The sequence below is a fragment of the Schistosoma mansoni genome, chromosome 1 (assembly GCF_000237925.1).
Source record: "Schistosoma mansoni strain Puerto Rico chromosome 1, complete genome".
NCBI lineage: Eukaryota > Metazoa > Platyhelminthes > Trematoda > Strigeidida > Schistosomatidae > Schistosoma > Schistosoma mansoni.
In genome coordinates, this window is record NC_031495.1 from 55,806,357 (window position 1) to 55,825,658 (window position 19,302).

General features: G+C 33.4%; 1 protein-coding gene across 1 annotated transcript; it reads left to right on the forward strand.

The window, feature by feature from the left end:
* Window positions 1-4,063: 4,063 nt before the first annotated feature.
* On the forward strand, window positions 4,064-14,425 carry Smp_072500 (hypothetical protein; the record flags this gene model as incomplete). The annotated part of the gene is made up of 5 exons (XM_018794927.1): window positions 4,064-4,219; window positions 5,552-5,643; window positions 9,777-9,993; window positions 11,381-11,695; window positions 14,027-14,425. The coding sequence occupies 5 exons, from the start codon at window positions 4,064-4,066 to the stop codon at window positions 14,423-14,425; spliced, it is 1,179 nt and encodes a 392-aa protein (XP_018649291.1).
* Between the last annotated feature and the right edge of the window lie 4,877 nt (window positions 14,426-19,302).

The following is a 19,302-nucleotide window of genomic DNA, read 5'->3' on the forward strand; positions in this document are numbered from 1 at the left end:
GCAGGCAGCAATTGTAGCCTTCCCGAGTTTAGACGTCTCTATACGGGAAGAAATAATACGCGCACGGTTCACAGAAGGCCTTTTGCCGGGTGCACTACGACAGCACCTTCTTTACATGCCGCCAAAAAGCATTCAGGATTTAAGAACCACAATTCTACGGTTCGCTGCTGCAGACAAGCTATTAAACGCTGTCAATACACCGCATTTGTCAGCGAATGCTATTGAACAGCCTGAAGAAACACATCAGTCCGATTTCACTCAAACGATTTCCGCGGTCAAACGACGCCCCGAGAGACAGCCGCTAAGAACTAATCAACATAACCGGAAGATGGAGTGTTTTTACTGCCAACGCTTTGGGCGGAGAGCCCGAAAATGTGGGCACAATAATTTTTGGAAACAAGGTGAGACTAGTTTTTCCCATTTGTCTTCGTATTATTCTGAATCAGTATATCCGATAACAATAGCTGGTAGTTTACAGGGCATACAGACTACTATTTTACTGGATACAGGAGCTTCAGTATCCATTGTGAGAGAAGGGTTTTTAAGTACATTGAATCGCATAAGCCGACAAAAACCATGTTTCTCCACACTAAAAACAGCCGGTGGTGACCTTCTGGAAGTACGGTCTAAGGTGTGGTTGGAGGTAACGGTGAATAAACACTCATTCCTACACGAATTTTTAGTATGCCACACACTCGCCTGGGATGTTATACTTGGAGTCGCCTTCATGCTAAAATATGACGTCGTTATACATGTAGCTAAGGCGGAAGCTCGAATCGGGGGAGTAACCGCTCCAACACATCGCCTTAAGAACGCAACTAAGTCGGTAGCTCACGTAGGGGTGTCGGAGGTCATACACCAGGTACAATCCAATAAACAAAGTATCAGAGGATGTCCGTCTATCAACCAGTTCCCTTACTTCAAAAATTTCCTTCTGTTTTCTCAGAGAATATCTCTGGTAATCGGACGACCACGGTACAACACTCTATTCCCACAGGTGATCATATGCCATTACGTCAACCGCCTCGTAGAGTGCCAGTACACTATCAACCACAGCTGGATAAGATGATTAAGGATATGCTTGACAAGAATATTATAGTACCGTCATCATCCCCCTGGGCATCACCTATCGTCCCGGTTAAAAAGAAAGATTCCTCTCTGCGACTCTGCATAGACTATCGACGCCTTAACGCTATAACTAAGCGTGACTCTTTTCCTCTTCCGAGAATCGATTCTATATTAGACGCTGTGAGTGGCGCATGTTGGTTTTCAACGTTAGACCTAGCATCAGGGTACTGGCAGGTGGAAGTCAGACCACAAGATAGAAATACAAACACACATTATTAATGTTGCATGTAATGATTTTTATTACCGTTACATAAATTTAATTAAAGTGTAAACAATAATCTTGATACGTAATACACGCTGAAAACATCTAAAATTTACTCGGCGAGGAAAATTCCGCTGTCTTTTTTAAATAGCGCGCTTCAAACATAGCCATAATCCTAGAACAATTCACTAAACGACATGCATTTTGCTGACTTTTTACTTCCCACAACGAAATATTCGTTAGCGTATATTACATTTTCAGTTAACCAATATGAGCTGTTAAAGTTTAGGCAATTGGATATGGGACATAATTTGTTCATATTCATAAAGTTGTGGCTCTTCAAAACTGCTTTGTGTTTCTGAGGATTATGCATACATACGGACATCAAAGGTATTGGCTTTGTGTATGTTCTTAACGTTTGTCTCAGGAGTTATTTTTAGGCTGGATAATAAGTAGTTGTACAATACAGTCAACGTTCTTGGTAATTCATTCTTTTGACAAGTATCATGATAAGCCGTCAATATTTTCTGCATTTTAAATGTCAAAGTTTCTTGATAAGGATAAAGTACTTCACACTTTCAACATTTGTAGCAACTGTCATAGTCTTAAGAAATCGTATTAGACACAAACAAACCAATAGCATTGTTTAGTATGGACTAGAAGCAAGTTAATTCATATTATTGATCGCTGAAAAATTCCCATCATATTAAAACACAATTATATGAACGAAGAATATTATTTTAAATGATTTCTCATCAGTTTCTGCAATTATAAATACAAATTAATAATCCATAAAAAGTTGGCCAAGTTTAAGGCAGAGTACATCATTTAAGAAACGGTGACATGTGAATCAAGGAGTGTTTGTGATATAAAATAAAGTCGAATCGTCAATGTTGGGATAACCAATATAGAGTGTTAACTTGAATCAGTTTATACGTGAAACAAAATCGTAAGATAACTGATCAGAATATATATAGTTGACATAGAGTGTGATAGAACAATGGGATTACAAATCAGGAATTACGTAATATGTAGAAAGGTTAGCAAGTGTAATAATAGTAATGACAATGGTAAGATGTGTAGATAAAATAAGTTTAGGGTTAAAAAATGAACATTATTCAAATTAATGTCACCATATCATAAAATTGATTATTAACAAGTTGACCCTGAAATTAGCCAGGGTAAAAGGAGCGGCTGAACATATTTCTTTTGGATACAAGGCTCTGGCTTTTTGGTCCGAATAGCAATCGCCTTAGCCGTCTGCAGGATTCTCAGTCTGACGGAATTAGGCAGACTGCTACTAACACGATATATTATTGTGAAAGATTGCTTGATGTTGGCTCTATGTCCCGTCTGAACTAAATGGGCTAAAATAGAGCTGTTTACCGCTTTGACTACACCTTTGCTTAACCACACTATGAGGTGCTCACGAGCCCGTATACACTGGCTAACCTTTTAAAGAAATTTATTCAGCATCTGCTCCTATTTACTATTTTTGACCTAATTCATATTATTCTACACATTACGTAATTCCTGATTTGTAATCCCATTGTTCTATCACACTCTATGTCAACTATATATATTCTGATCAGTTATCTTACGATTTTGTTTCACGTATAAACTGATTCAAGTTAACACTCTATATTGGTTATCCCAACATTGACGATTCGACTTTATTTTATATCACAAACACTCCTTGATTCACATGTCACCGTTTCTTAAATGATGTACTCTGCCTTAAACTTGGCCAACTTTTTATGGATTATTAATTTGTATTTATAATTGCAGAAACTGATGAGAAATCATTTAAAATAATATTCTTCGTTCATATAATTGTGTTTCATATTATTGAGTTGAGTGCCCACGATGTTACTTCTCGTTTAGCTATTGTGTAAATCAGCTGCGTACTTGCTTTTCATTTTAACGGGAAATAAAATCAATCGTTCAAGTCATGAAAGAAGCCTAGTAAGGTAGTAGAACTAGGTACCAACTGGAGTTCGACAGTTTCCTTGTGTTTCTCACTTACTTGAGTGTGATGTTTAAAAGTATTTGAAATATGGTATAAATTAGTAATCCCAGCAATAACGCAACTTAATCAAGAAGTATTAGATGAGCACGAACAAATCTACTGTATTTGGGATTAAAAATCAAAACAGTCATCAATACAAAGAAATCGTTGGTTCATATAAACACCACATTGAGTTTGAGAAATATAAATGGTTTGAATTGTAACTGTGCCATATAAAGCTTTTAAAAGTTTTCAATTGGTAGATTTCGTGTCCACCCTTATGATAGCACTATCAGAACATCTTTTCAAGAGCAGCCTCTTTTCGTAACCGTTGTAGAATAGTTTGTGCAAGATAAGATGAGATCGAAATCTCTCCTGACATTTACTATGAAAAATGAGGATTCTTTCTGGGTCTGAAAGTGCTGCCAGCAAAACTGCCAGTAGAATGATATTTCAGAAGTTATTCCGATTTCATTTGATAATTTAGAAACGAAACAGAGGATTAAATAGAAAAATTCTGACATTTTTGTTCTACATTGCCTTGCTACTGAAGGTACCGAATGGATGTATTGACTCAGAGATTCGCATATAAATATTACTTATCAAGGAATAAGATTTGCTAGCTAAATTATTAACTTTATGTTTTGAATGAAATTAAAAGTGGACATGAAATATTTACTGTTTACTGCAGGTTTTTTCCTGAAGGTTGGGCAAAGAGAGTAAACATGCCTGGAAGAACAAATGATATTGCTACTATGTCCAACCTCGGAAAAGAAAATCTTGTTTCTGACATTTTTAGTGAGTACAATAATTCAGAACGATGTACTCAGGCAGTTGATCGAATAATTGAAAGTATTCAACAAAGGCGAAGACTAACCCAGGTAACGGTTTCATGCACTTCTGGAATAACTTTTACGCCTTTGTCTTGACATATGTCCGCTGAAACTTGAGCTTCTCTCATTCAGTTAATGAGTGCATGCGAATTTAAAATAATATAACGATGCAGGATTAATCGTAATAAGTCTAGAACTTCAACAAGACACAATTAAGAACTCAAATTCTAAGTACACAGTGTGAGATTGTATTGTATGGTTATGATAGCTTTAAACCCGACATAAAATACCTAATTGTGCAGTAAGTGTATTGGTTATTCACCACAGTACATCAGTATTCATTAGGGTGTAATCATATTTGAAGTTTATTACAAATAAAATCATTATAAGAATTGATAATTATTACAAAAATATTGGGTAAATTATAAATTCCTAATGAGTTTAGGGATCTGTATTAAGTATGTAGTAGGCGTCAAGTTGCAGTTCACTATGATCACCACTACAAGAAAACTACATGCCAGTTACTAGGTTAGATCCCTCTGAAGGCCAAATATCAGGAGTCAGTTGAAGGTTGTAGTAAGATGTATTTGTCGGCGATCTCATAGTATCAAAACAACACCGAGATCGTGTCAAAGTTTACAAGCAATACTACTGAGCGTACGAGAGTTTGTGCATGGTCACAAACAACGGAAGAGTGTCTTTTTGGTACACTTAAACAAACAGGTACAGTAAAACAATCACTGGTACAATTGGTCATAATAATAATTGTTTCCGTTATACCAATTGTGTTCTCTTCATAAAAGTAGGTCACTACAGGTACTCCTATTTTTTGGACTTTATATTAAATTTAAGTGGTAACAACCTTTGAGATTTAAAAATATCTATATGTGTCCCATATTTACTTCATGTGAATTTTTGAGTAAAACGACTAAATAGCATCTGCCTACATCGAATTCGTCACTCTTGTAGCTTGAAATAAGCCGGTAGAGCCCTTGTGACTCATTTATCTGGAAGCTGCTACTTCTTGAAACTAAAGAGTTTTTGAGTAAGCCATTTAATTAGGCAATTTTGGAGCCCAAAAGTGCTTTGATACCTTCTTTATTAGTCTCATTTCGTTCTAACAACAAAGCGGAAATGGGTGTGAACTGAATTTTTTACAAACGCAAAGTTATCGGTTACGGTCCTGGTGAAGGCCCAAACGTTTATTTCTGTATTTCTATGTCACAATTACTCATTTAAATCAGTACGCATAACTATGTGCGTGTGTCAGTGTGCAACAACTTTCCTCGCATTTATATCAAATTTTACTGAAAGACCTAACACCATACTATGAAGTTTAATATGTAACAATAGTTTTTATAAATCTTTTTTTAAAAAAAGAAGACTGGTAATAATCAGGCCAAACCATTCACATACAACCATGCACAACCAACGTATTTGAATTCTCAGTCTTGTCATCACAGACTACCAAGGTTAGTGTCTGATAAATAATATTTTTTGTTACCAAGTGAAGGTTAAACTGATGGTGCGATCTATTTATTAACTGGAAAGTTCGTTTACTATTTTATGCGTTATTTTCATAATATTTTAAGAGGTTTATTGAAAACTTGCCCGCAAATGCCCTGGTACAGCCAAGAGTGGGAAGGGCCCGTCCTCTCTCTCGAAATGCTCTCACATGGCCACGCGTATACAGCCTCTGCCAGGGAAGTCCTACTCACTGTCTTCTCGTGGCGGGGTGTTGTTTACGAAATTGAGAGGATAAAAATCGAATGTCCGGCGCTTTAACCGGGTTGGTAGATAAGGAGGACCCATCTAGGGGAGTCGGTCAACCTTGATTCCAAACCACTGGTATACATGGGCTCCAGTATCCTGAGGAAACACATGGCGTATGAACCAATCGTCGGTCACCAGCTACCATGGGACTGCATCTCCTTACGATGCCCCAATGACTTGTGGATCAGACCTTTAGGTCAAAGGCTCCAGATGTGGCCTCTTAAGCAAACCATCTGCTTCAGTCTAGGCACCCGGGAAGTATCGCAGCACTCACATAATTAAATGAAATGATGATTTTTTGTGTGGCGCATGTATATCTGGTGCCCCCTTGTATCAATATTTATGTGTTAAAATAATAATAATAATAATGTGATCATCTCAATAGGATAAGATCCAGTTAAGTCAAAGTGTTATTCAATATACCTGTATTAGGATTATGTTACACTAACCAGTGATTTCTGTCAGCTTTTCTTATCATCGTTTAATTTTAGCTATTATTACGAAAAAAGTATTTTTATTTTTGTATATCCAGTGAATTTGTTCAACGGTCACGTGTCCAACAAATAATCGACGATTTTCTTCAAAAGGCTAGAAAACGGTAGGTAAACATTCCTCATGTTTAGATCATCAACATTCGGCTTAATTTTTATGAAAAATATCGTTCCAATACCATGATAAAAATTCACGGATACTATCACAATGACTTCATGTCATTTAAAGATAGGTTACTATCAATAATTGTTACCATATTTTCGGGGACTATTGGAAAAAGGGTAGTATTGTATGATATAGATGGAAGTAGTTTTAACAGTCTTTCGTGTTTTTTATAGTTTCCTGGAAACTATCAGTGAATCTAGAGATCTATCATCTGATAAAATAGGTATTTATAATCCAACTAAACTGTTAATCATATTGTTTCTAGGCTGCCGATTTTTTCATTACTTTACCTGTTACATTAAAAGATAAAAACACATATAAAATTCTGATTAAAACCTAATGTTTGATGTATTAATAAAATTTATCACACTACGAAGTAATAAAGTAAAGAGCGAAAGAAAGAAAGTTATGAACATCTTCACACGGGATTATTCTATAATTAGTCTGCAGACTAATTTTGGTAGTTCAAGTTAGAAACACCATTATCAGCTCTTTGATGTTGTAGATTTTATTAATTAAAGTTGTGATCAATAATTTTATGGCTTACGAATTCACCATGGATCATGAGAATATTCACTTCAACCCCGGGGGTACATTGTTATATGACCGATTATTAGAATTAAACCGAAAAACTGTATATAATAGCAGAAAGTCTTTCACACAGTTTCGTTGAAATCGTACACTATCTACTCTTCTAAAGTCATAGACATACCTGTAATCAGAAGTACAAAAGGTATATAGTACATTATCCAACACATACAGTGCAAAGAACAAGTTGTAAGAGCTGATATAATCAAAACATTTACTCATGAACACGTTGATAATTCACAATTGAATTGATTCTTCTCTTCTGAAAAACGTTTCATCTAATTCTAAATAATTTTTTTTCCGATTCCATGAATACATGTATGCTTTTTGATGGAGTTTTGTTCTCTGAACTGGATGGTTTGGTCGTGGAGCTTTCATCGTCCTTCTGAACGACATCATCAGCACAAACTTCGGGTAGAAGTGAAGTATTCGAAATTCTCCACATGTTCTTCACAGCTTGTCCTGTACACCTCGATGTCGATTGGTTCTTGTTGACCTTAAGTCTGTCAATGTTTTCTTCTTTGTTTTGGTTGTATCTCCCATTGGTTTGATTTTTGTTCCTATGTTTCTGCTTAGTTTTCCTGATTGGTTGATAAACTGGATTGATTTCAATGTGCATGTTTATTGCTGATTGACCTGAGTACTAAGCTTCTAAAAATTTTCTGATGTTTTTGGAATTGCCTCTATCCAGAATCGTCACATTTTTCCAGTCGAATGTGTGTCCGCAGTTGTCCACGTGCATTGATATAAATGAAGACATGTGATGGCGTTTGACTGCTAATCGATGTTCATGCAGGCGAAGATGAAGAGGGCGTCTGCATTGTCCAACGTAGTGTTTATCGCAGTTGGCACAATTTATTTTGTAGTTGATGTTTGGTTTATCTTCTTTTGTCATTTAATCCTTTGGTTTGCATAAGATTGAATGGAGGGATTTTGTTTGTTTGTGAGCAACACCTATTCCGAAGGTTTTCAGCAATCTCGTTGTCGTTTCTTACATACCTTTTATGTATGGTAAGGTGATCCTTTTGTTAATGATGTCGTTCAGAAGGACAATGAAAGCTCCACGACCGAACCGTTCACCGTCCAGCTCAGGGAACAAAACTCCATCAAAATCATCCACCTTCTCCTCCATCTCAAAATACATGTATACGCTTATCGATTGTTCTTTTTATGATATAAGAAGTTTTAGGGAAACTTGAGATATTGTATTCTGACAATTCCGTATTGTCTTGAACAAATAATACCGGATTAGTGCAATGCTATATATCTGTTTTTTTACTTTACTACGAATGTTTTCCTTCATAACAATAGGTAATAATCCTGTTTAAAGCAGACTAGTTTGTCTTAACTATATATAAAATAAAAATCTTCTTGGTCCTATTAAGGAGGCTTGAAAATAATTAAACTAATCATCAACCAATGGGACTGGCTAGACTAAATATTTCTATTTCAGCAACAGTATTTACCAACCATAGGAATCCCGTTTCATTTTGTCAACACTAGTCGAAATATGGTTATATTTTTATTTAATATCGTTTTCGCATAACTTGACAGACTATGTGCACTTAGTTCCGCAAGTACTATTCTGGTTGTTCAATTCGTTATTATCCTGTATAAGTTCAGACAAGGATACATGATACTAAACAACCCATTAATTGATTCAAATGTTGTTTTATAAGTTCTATTAAAATTCATACAAATAAGTAAACATGGTTTTGTAACCTTCACCTAAGATTATCGTTTTTAGTCAACTGGGAACAATTATTTTTTACCGAGCAAAATGTAAGGAATTTTTCGATTCCTTTTGACACTGGGCTAATCAGTGTAATTTATGATAGCGGCAGATAACCTTTTTAAAATGAAAATGTTATCTCCAATGCTTCCCTTTAGGAACACAGGTCAATTACAACCAATGTCCAAAAACGATTCTAAATATGTTATTGTTATAAACGCAAGGATGCCGTCGCCAATTGTTATAAACGTAGTGAGAGAGAGAGAGGATGCTGGTTATAACTTTAGGGGGTTCTGGTTATAACAGTCCTTTTACTTCTTACACGTATGTGGGACGTTAATTTATCTTAGACGAATATCTACACTAGATTCCCACCCAGTGTCTATTCTACAGGACTTCAACAGAACTCAGATCAAGAACACAATATTAGCCTGACTATAACGTCAATATATTTCACACCAAAATCCGACACATGGAACAGTCAATAAGTCTCAATAAGTGTCAATCTATAATAAGGATAGGGAAATATATATATACATAACACCTGTCATCCTGTCTAATGTCTGACTCATCAAGACAACCAATCATTATCATTCTCGCCCACACATCAGTTATCTTCAACACAGTGGCAATTTTCGTAATGGATTTAGATTAATACGATAATCGAATGATCAATTAGTAGATGAAATCAGTAGATGAAATATAATAAAACAATTCATCACTTGATAAAAATAATAACAGTTATTAAGTTTATATTTATAAACAGTTAACATAATGAATTTATCCTCGTACCAATGAATTTCACTCGTTTGCACGGTTAAACGAAACTTCTACTATGTTTTTTACTTGTTTTAGAGGACTAGGTGGTCGAACGTCTAAAGAAAGAAATAACCCTCCAGAAGAAATCCAGTGTCATCCAGTCAGTCGTCAACCATATAAACCTAGAGAGGGAAGAGGAATCAATTTTAGTGTGAAGGAATATTTGCCTCTAACAGAGCATAAAAATCTACTTGATGTAAATTGCAGTAATTTCGATACTGAATTTCATCATACATGCTCTTCAGGGATTTATGTGAGTTTAATCAGTTCAGAGTTTCTACGAGTTTCAAACTCATAGTAATCTAATGTTAATCAAAAACATTTTCCCTCAATATCATTCTACATACAACACAAATTTATCAACGTAATGAAGTAATTTACTTCCAAACAATATATATTGCAAACAACTTTTCTGTAACTTTATAACCCCTATAATCATTTATTTATGGTTTCTATACTTTATTAGGACGCAGATGAACAGAAATCTAATTTTTAAAAAGAAGTTAAATCGAGTCCATTGAAATAAATAATCACGGAACACAACGAAAAAACGAACTGACTAAAAACTCATGCCCGATAGAAGTTGGACATTTTGAATCAGCCCACTTTAAAAATAATTTAGTTAAACGGTCTTAAAAGTAATTATAAATTATTCACTTTGAGTAATTTTAAAATCCTACCTTGTACAGTTTGATTCGTTCTAAGACCTAAGAGTTTTATCGTTAAACTAGTCAAAAGTTGGTGCAAGTTCGTCAGGAGTAATAATTATGACTTTGAGCAGCATGTGTATTCTACTGATTTCAAATATGATGTTCACTAATAATAAAAAGCACTTATCACAACCTGTTTACAAAATGCTGTTCTATATTCTTCTTAATTACTAGAGTTGATAAAATTAAAGCGAGATGTGATTCATTTCACACCTTATGCTCAGTACAAAACCAATGATATAATGACTATTAAGTCAAGTGCATATTTGATTTACACTTTCCTTCAGCTTTATTATTTACTTTAATGTGATTTCAATTCTCTTTTTCGTTTGACATTATGAATTATGTTTACATTGGTATGTTGTGTAGCGTCTAGACAAAATCTGATAGAAAGATACCTAGAAATAAATCTAAATTTATAAAATGAACAGCTTTTAACGACTTGATTACGGTGGCGGCATGAAATAAGTGATATTGATAAAACTGTAACACAAAACATTCCACTTTTATAGTAATTTAGAAAGATGGGACAAACTGCAACCGAGTATATTGATTATCTGTGCATAAATTTTCAAGTAAATTATTCATGTTAATTGATCAGTAATAAAAGCCTGGTACAACTTATTGAAGTTTTGTGAGAATAGACATCACTAATTACAACGCATGGTGGTCATGTGATATTGTGAATTGACTGACTTTAGAAATATGAACTAACTTGTAAGCAAAATGAATGAGATTTCATAGGTACAAATAAATGTATATGCTTATTTTCCTTGTACACTCATTTGTAGATTGGTGTCAAAACTATTGATCCTTCTTGACTTAGTAACTCATAATCACCAGAGAAAGTAGTATGTTAAGACAGATCATTTAAAAATATTTATTCAATTATTTTTTCATATTGTATATTGGAAGTTCCTCTCTTTTTAGTCACCAAGTTTTAGTATTCGATCGGACTCACCAGATTTATTTGATCTACAAAGAAATAAAGTCAATTCAGAAAATGATCTAAAACAACCAGTGAATGTAAATGATAAAGAAACAAGTTTTGGATTGTTTGATCATATTCATGGAACCCATTTTTCCAAGCCTGATTATGACGAAATAATTCAGCCTACTGACTTGTATTTTTCCCAGTACTCCAGAGAAATTCAACAGTCTCCTAGAGTGGTAGAAGTCCCATTATTTCCAAATCATAACTCAACCAATAATTTCTCAGTTATTAACAACAGAAGTGCCCGTGCTGTAAGCTCTGATTTAGAAATCATTTTCCTTCACACAACATGAGCAAATTAAACGATCGTTCATTTTGTTTCTTAACTTGAAATAAATACAAAAACACCGCATAGTCCTCCTATAGTTGTAAGATAGATGTGCTGCATACATTTTATGCTTTATAAATATTTTAAAGATATTTGATAATGTTAATATTGCCAAGTGATGTCCTTACTCAACGTAACTTAAACATGCATAATTTTCTGAATTTGATTAAAGCAAGTATTAAAAGTGTAGCAGAATAAGATTAATTCATTTATTTCGTGGTTCACTTTCAGCTGACTACAACCTAGAAACAATAACAATGAATATTTATAAGCAATATACATATTTTATATTATACTAACGATTAGTAGAACGATGGCAAGTGTCTGAAGAAATTATAAAGCAGTAAAATGGATGATTAGTTGTGTTACTAAATGTGATGATTCTTTAAGAAAAAATTCCAAACATATGTCTTTATGGGTTTGAAAACCTTTTTCCTTCTTTCTATTTTTCCTTCAGCCTAATTTATCAACGGTAGATGTATGGAATTTCAGGAATTTTAAAAAGATGCTATATAATAGCTAGTTTTAGAATGTAAAAAACTCCCATTTATTTTGCAAATGCAACTTGTCATACACTAGTGGTCATTTGACAAACAATTATACTTTATTTTCAAGCTTTGTCTTACAAGCTACTTCGAAGTTAAGAACTTCAGCGGATATTACCCTGTATTTTATTTCTTATTTTATAAGTATTACTGTAATCACAGTAGATGATCGCCTTCAACACTTCAAACGACAATGAAGAACCTCAAGAATTTTAGAATCTTGTCAATAGGTGTCAATATGATGAACACTGGGACATTCGTATTATAAAGCACCGCTAACGATCATGGTTGTCCTAGTTGATGAGTACAGAGGTTCTAATCTGCATGGTATATTAGTGCTGCTTTGCTAATTACTTCAGCCTTGGATTAGGCCTTGTAGGTAGGTCCAAACCACTTAATCGGGGGCCACGTGATTATCGTGTAGTACTATACCAGCCCACATAGCTTGTTCTATCTTCGGGACAGGTCAGTCTATTCATTCTTTTTTATTTTGAGTGACACTGCTTAAAATCGTTCACAACTGTGTAGACGCACTCACCTTTTTTCCCTAGATCCTAAGTTTCTCAATTGCCTAAAACCATTTTTTAATTCTCCAATTCATATTTATTTCCCGAATCCTATATTTGATGCCCAAGCTTTTCTCTTACCACTAGTTTTGTTACTATATATACTACCCTGGGACTCGCCCTAACAGTTTCATCTCTCCGTGATGGTATGGTATGGTAAGTGGAACTAACATACATATGTGCTATGTTCTACGTTGCTCATGACTGACTGACGAATACAAACAAATAACATTTCTTTATTAGCTTATTGTCAAATCCAGTGTACTTTCATGGCAGAATAAAAAGTATGGAAGAGTTAATAGGATTTTTAACACAGTCTTCAACCACTGAAACCTTTTTACAGAGGGATTTATTTCTCTCTTTCTTTAGGATAAATTAACAAGCGCCTCTACTTTTCAAAAATTTAGATTATCTCCTAGGTATCTTTATAAGTATTATTGTTCACGTTTATGAGAAATTAAAAACTCTAGTAGAATTAGAAGTAAATGCACATGAATCTTTGCAAACAGCATCAAGAGTCAACGTTTTGAGATTTATGACTTGTTATTACAAGAGCTTGGAAGATTCTCCAGGAACCCTATGTCATGGATCTTGCAAAAAAAATTCAAAAATCTCTGCTACATTCTTATCATCAAGGAAATCATATCAAAAAGAGTTCTCACCACTTTTTAAAAAGTACTTTGGTACTGACGCTAAAAGTCTTTTAGAAGAAAGGCATTGGAGCAGGCTTTTTTAAGTATTTTTAAATGATCGAGGTTCGATTTCAGAGATTATGGTTTAAAGCTGTCGTATACAAAATTTAAAAACGACGTCTCTAGGATCTGGCAGGTGTTACTCACTCTCTTTTCACGCTAATTTTTATTCTAAAACCGTTTTATTTATTGAGTTTGATAACTCCCAATTTGTCTAAACTCAGAATTTGATGTGATTACATGCAATTCCTTTCTTTTGCTTTATTATCGGCCGACTCACTGTAAGCTCAGCTTTTGGACCTTTCGGTCTCATACGTGAATATTCGCTTATGTTTTATTGAGGTTCATTCTTTGACTGTTCGACAGAAATTTCTTTTTTTTATTGTCCTAACCTCAAGTATTCTTAAACATACCATAATATATGAGATACTTCGCTTGCATTGTCTTTCAGATGGAAAGTAAAATTATACCTACAAATGTATATCACAATAGACCGCGCATTTTATCCCAAAATCAATGTAACCAATATGAAGACCAAGCACTTAGATCTTATGATGTTGGATTGTGTAAAAACTGTCATATGCTGTACAGCAAACAGACAAATACAAACCTTACAACTGATATTTCTAATTTTAGTCCAAATGTTTTACAAAACATTCAGAAATCTAACTCTACCAACAAGTCTTCACAAGATAATTGGAAGTTTGACCTCGCTAGTCAACCATGTAATTTAAATAATTTGAATCTTTATTCAATAAAAACAAACAGAGATGAATTTCAGGATTTTTTAGATGACTGTAAATCCAGGTACGTTCAATTTAATAATGAAATACTTTTATGTAAAGAATAAAATATCTAAAAATAAGCCAACATCAATGAACGTTATTATATATTGACATAAAATTAAAGGTGTTTGGAATTTCTACCAGTAACTGAATTTACTTTCTTTAATTTTTTCTGAATTTGAACAAAGGGGAAAATTAAAACTTACAAGTTTCCTTTGTTCCGATATTTATCTCTTAGATACCCTTTACACATTATCTTTTACAATATATGAACATTATTGAAGTAATAGCATTCACGTTGTGAAACAGAATTTGTTATCTGGTATTATTTTAGATATGCTTCTGTTAACAACTGTATGAATATAAAGAAAATATATTATTTCCATTTATATGTGGTAGTTGAAAGTGAAATGTAACTCGTCACTGAGTGTAGACAAACAGGAACTTAGCCTACTGACTATTAAATATGTGACCTCCTTTCCTCCTATTGATTTCTACTCCGGACTCACTGTGACTACTTGTAATTGTGTTAAATAAGGTATTATCTAGTGTTAACCTCGTTCTCTATTCTGGTTAGAGAATCCTGGATCTTATATGACGTGACTAATCTTATTATCGTATTGACGTATTATTACAGTATACCTGAAAGACATTTTAAACTATCCGTTATATCAATATGTATTTGTTCTGAAAATCGATAAATAATACGTTTTGTTTCGTAAAAACGAAAGTTTAATCAAACAATAACTTAAGTTTGGTGAATGTGTTTAATCGAGTCCTTTTCATTCTTGTAACATGAATTTTATTACTGTTTTTTGTTATCTAAAGTTGACTGTTGAAGCTGTAAGACGAATAACAACTAATACATTACTGATTATTTACTTGTTTCAGGCAATAGCTTTATTGGAAACAACCCATGAAAAAGTGTAGTTGTATTACAAGATTATAAATTTTGCTCAGTTAATTATGTAGTATAAAAATCAGTCATTTTTATTTCACAATTAGAACTATGACTTATTCAACTCGTTTTACTTCAAGTTATTGAATTAAAATCTTGTTGTTTCTACCTACCCAGACACTGTATGACAACAGGCTTTGAACAATTTACTGGACACAATAATTGCTGTATAAATAATTATTTTGAAAATTTAGTGAGTGATCAAGTTTTTCAACATAATTTTCATAAATTCACAAGTAAATTTACGAAAGCTCATACTCATACACTCAAACATCATAAGTCATCACCAGAGTTTAAATTAGTGTTTCCTTTCAAAGTAATCAATACTGAATGTAATAAGTTAAATGAAACTTATATGTGTAATCAAGATCATCAAAATGAGGATATTGTTAAACATCTTCCAAACGAACAAAAGAATGACTTTATTTACAATAAAAACGTTAACACTCTTAAGCACACAGATTATTCAAAGAGTGATTTAAAATTGGAAGAAGAAAGAAAGATTCGTTCATTAAGTTTATCCTATTTACCTGATAAAATAAACAATCTGAAATCTAAGACATCAACAGTATCAACCCAAACATATTCAACAAATGAAAGATGTGAAGATACATTTTGTATCCCATATAGAGAACAAAATTTTAACACGGAAAAGATATATTGCACAAAATGTCTAGATGGTTCAAAGGTAAGCGTTAAGATTAGTTACTATCTGGTACATTTAATTATTAACGGCATATATATTACACTATGTCTCGTAAATTAATTCAATGATCGAATTTAGATTACCTAGAAATTATCAAATAAGTCACTGTGAACAACGGTGAATACAGATTAATGTTCGTTATGTTTTATATTGTATATATTTTTTGCCTTTTTCAAGCATTAGATGAAAATAAATGAGTATGATTGTTTAAAGAAACATTCAACTGATAAAATGTGTTGCATCAAAAAGTTTTAGATTTTATTATTATCATAAATTATGTCCACAGACTTTGGTTCAGAATTGTATTTATATCTAATAACTAGTCATTCGCTTCCACTATACAAAAACGAATAGATTCGACGTTGTGAATTTATTTTATATGGACAATTGTTTGAAATGGTACAATATGATTGAGTGATGATTCTACAGGCAAACTCAAGAAATGACACAAAGGTTCTTCCTATAATTAATGGGCATCAACGAAAACACAAGTAGGACGTAAAATAGGTTTAATTTCATTCAATAAGTAACTTGTGTATAAAGGAAAAAGTTAATATAATAATAAACGTTATGAAGAGTAACTCAAAACATAAGCTATTAGTGAGATGAATATTAATCGATCATCCACGGAACATTTAAATCAAGACTCGAAAATCATACTTAACTGCTGTTCAGTAAATTGAACTGCTTCAAAGACAAAGTTGAACGTACTACTGTGGTCTTTAAATACATACTGATATAAGAGATACATTAGATACAAATGACCACCTTTATGGAGTAGACGACCAAAAAATAATAATTTGGTACTTGTTAAATAACAGACAATGTTTTATTAAAGCAATTAGTCTCGTTTATAAATTTCAATAGAGCAATGAGAAGACGGAGTTGATCTGAAAAATGTGATGTATTTACGCAATACACTTCGAACAATCTGGTCACACATATACTTGTCAGAACATTTTATATGAAGATCAAATGTCCTCTTTACCACCCTGTTTACTTGAACTTTTATTTAATTGATCTTTATTAATCTTCATATAAAATGCCCTGACAAGTACGTGAGAATAGATTGTTCGAAATGTATAGGGTAAATACATCACATTTTTCAGATCAACTCAGTCTTCTCATTACTCTATCGAAATGTTTTATTAAAGAATATCCTAATAATAATAATCTATCCCAGTTGTGTTTCAAGCTGGAACACAAATAATCGTTTGTGAAACATTTACTTTCAGTTCAAATGTGTCGACATTGCAGTTGACCATATTCTAATATGTTTGTTGGTGACTAGCAATACAAATCGGTATATGTCATTCTTCCTATATATGACTCGATAGATAGATGTACCTCTACTAGACTGGTACGAATGTTTTCCATGGTGGTCTAGCTTCAATTGACTCATGATCTCAGCTACTAAAATTACTACAATATCCACAAAAACCCCTTCTGATATGAAAATAACTGTTTGCTGACCGTTTTTCGACTTTTTGTTTCGTTTTGGTTTGATCAGTCTAAACGTGGGACTCCACCACCAGAGGGAAAAAGCTCTCATGATGAATCAATTATTATAAGTGACTTTACTAAACAACTGCCGATACTATCATCTGCGAAAAATCATATTCATAAACCACTAGCTACATCAACGCCCTCTGGTGAAAGGGCCAATGACGATAAAAAAGCTGATGAGAATAAGTCTAAAATGAAAACTAAACAATTAACAGATGCTTATTACAGTTTTCAAATGCCTAGAAAAATTACAGGAGATATATCTTCTGAGACCATTATGAACAATACGGATGAAAGTGAATCATTTCTAATTTTAAATTTATTAAAATCAGCAGGTAAAAGTATCTCATTTGAAAATATTGATTACATTAATAATGAAGAATAAAAAATTGTAAAATTCATAAGATGAAATACTATTCATGGTTGCCTTTGTTGATCGTTACACTGATTTGGTTAAATAGTTCGGTAGTTTAAATAAACATAATTTGAGCTAATTAATGTTCTCTTTGTAAAATACTCATTACCAAATGTTTGTAGGAGATTCTATAGAAAGACTTGATTACTGGTACTTCTTGATAAAATGTCTACAAAAGTGAACGGATGAATATTGTGACATATGTATTGCCAAAAAGTATAATGATTGGAGCTAGTGATGACTAGTATGCGCTAAAATGGCCCTAAGAAGGAAAGGATAGCGAATACAATTCCTCAAATTATTGTCAGTTTCACAACTGTTCACTTTTGTGGCATTCGGATCTTTACATCCGAAATTTGTATCTCATCGAAAAATCACTGATTTAATGTATTTTGGAATCCATAACAACATATCAACTTATGTAGAGAAAGAAGTTATCCGGTAAGCATGATCTGTTGACCAATGTGTACTATACATGAATACGGGATACGTTCACAATCATATAGACCGACATTTTTGTACTACAAATTTACAGAACACATTAGCACAAAGCTTATGGAAACACTCTTACTACATAGGGAAGCTAAGTACAAGTTGAAGATCTTTTGACACTGTTAATAATTAAATAGAACTAATAATTATCGTTAGCCAAATGCACATCCAAACAAGTCAAATTATATTTCAGTTGATCCAGTCAAGAACTACTTCTTTGAGTTGTAGAGGGCACAACACGAGTAAGAAACGCACAGTCCCATTTGCTTTTAATTATCACGATAATTCTATTAGTAGGAAGACCCTTCGGCATTGCTGAAGGGTTTTCGCAGCTCTTTTCAGTTGGCGACTCAGGATATTTTAACTATAGATACCCATCCTAAGAACTAAGACAGGAATCGAAGACAAGCATGTGCTTAGACAATCACAAAACTGTTCAGCTTTTGTAAATAACCGTGAATTTTCACTAATAACGGTAAAGAGGAGTGTTCCTTTTGTAGTCCAATTTTCCGCATGACCTTTGTTGTCTCTTGATTGGCTGCTACTACAATTAGTTCACTGATTTTCTGTATGCCTGAAGGTCATGCCTTCGTTACTATGTGCAATGAGTCGTAATATTCCAAGTAAATCTGGATGGATATCAAGTTTTTCGTCCACTTAGCTATCTTGTGTTAGCGGTTAGTTTTTGAACGGTGTGCCAGGAACAGAACTGATAGCACCATAATAGTTTAATAAATCCTTTATTCAAAAGCATTGGAAGCCAACTGGAAACTTCAATTGACGTAATCGTTTTTATCAAGATTTAAAATTATGTCAGTGCCGAATTGCGGTAGAGAACGAGAGTTACATTTATATCTTCCCCTCA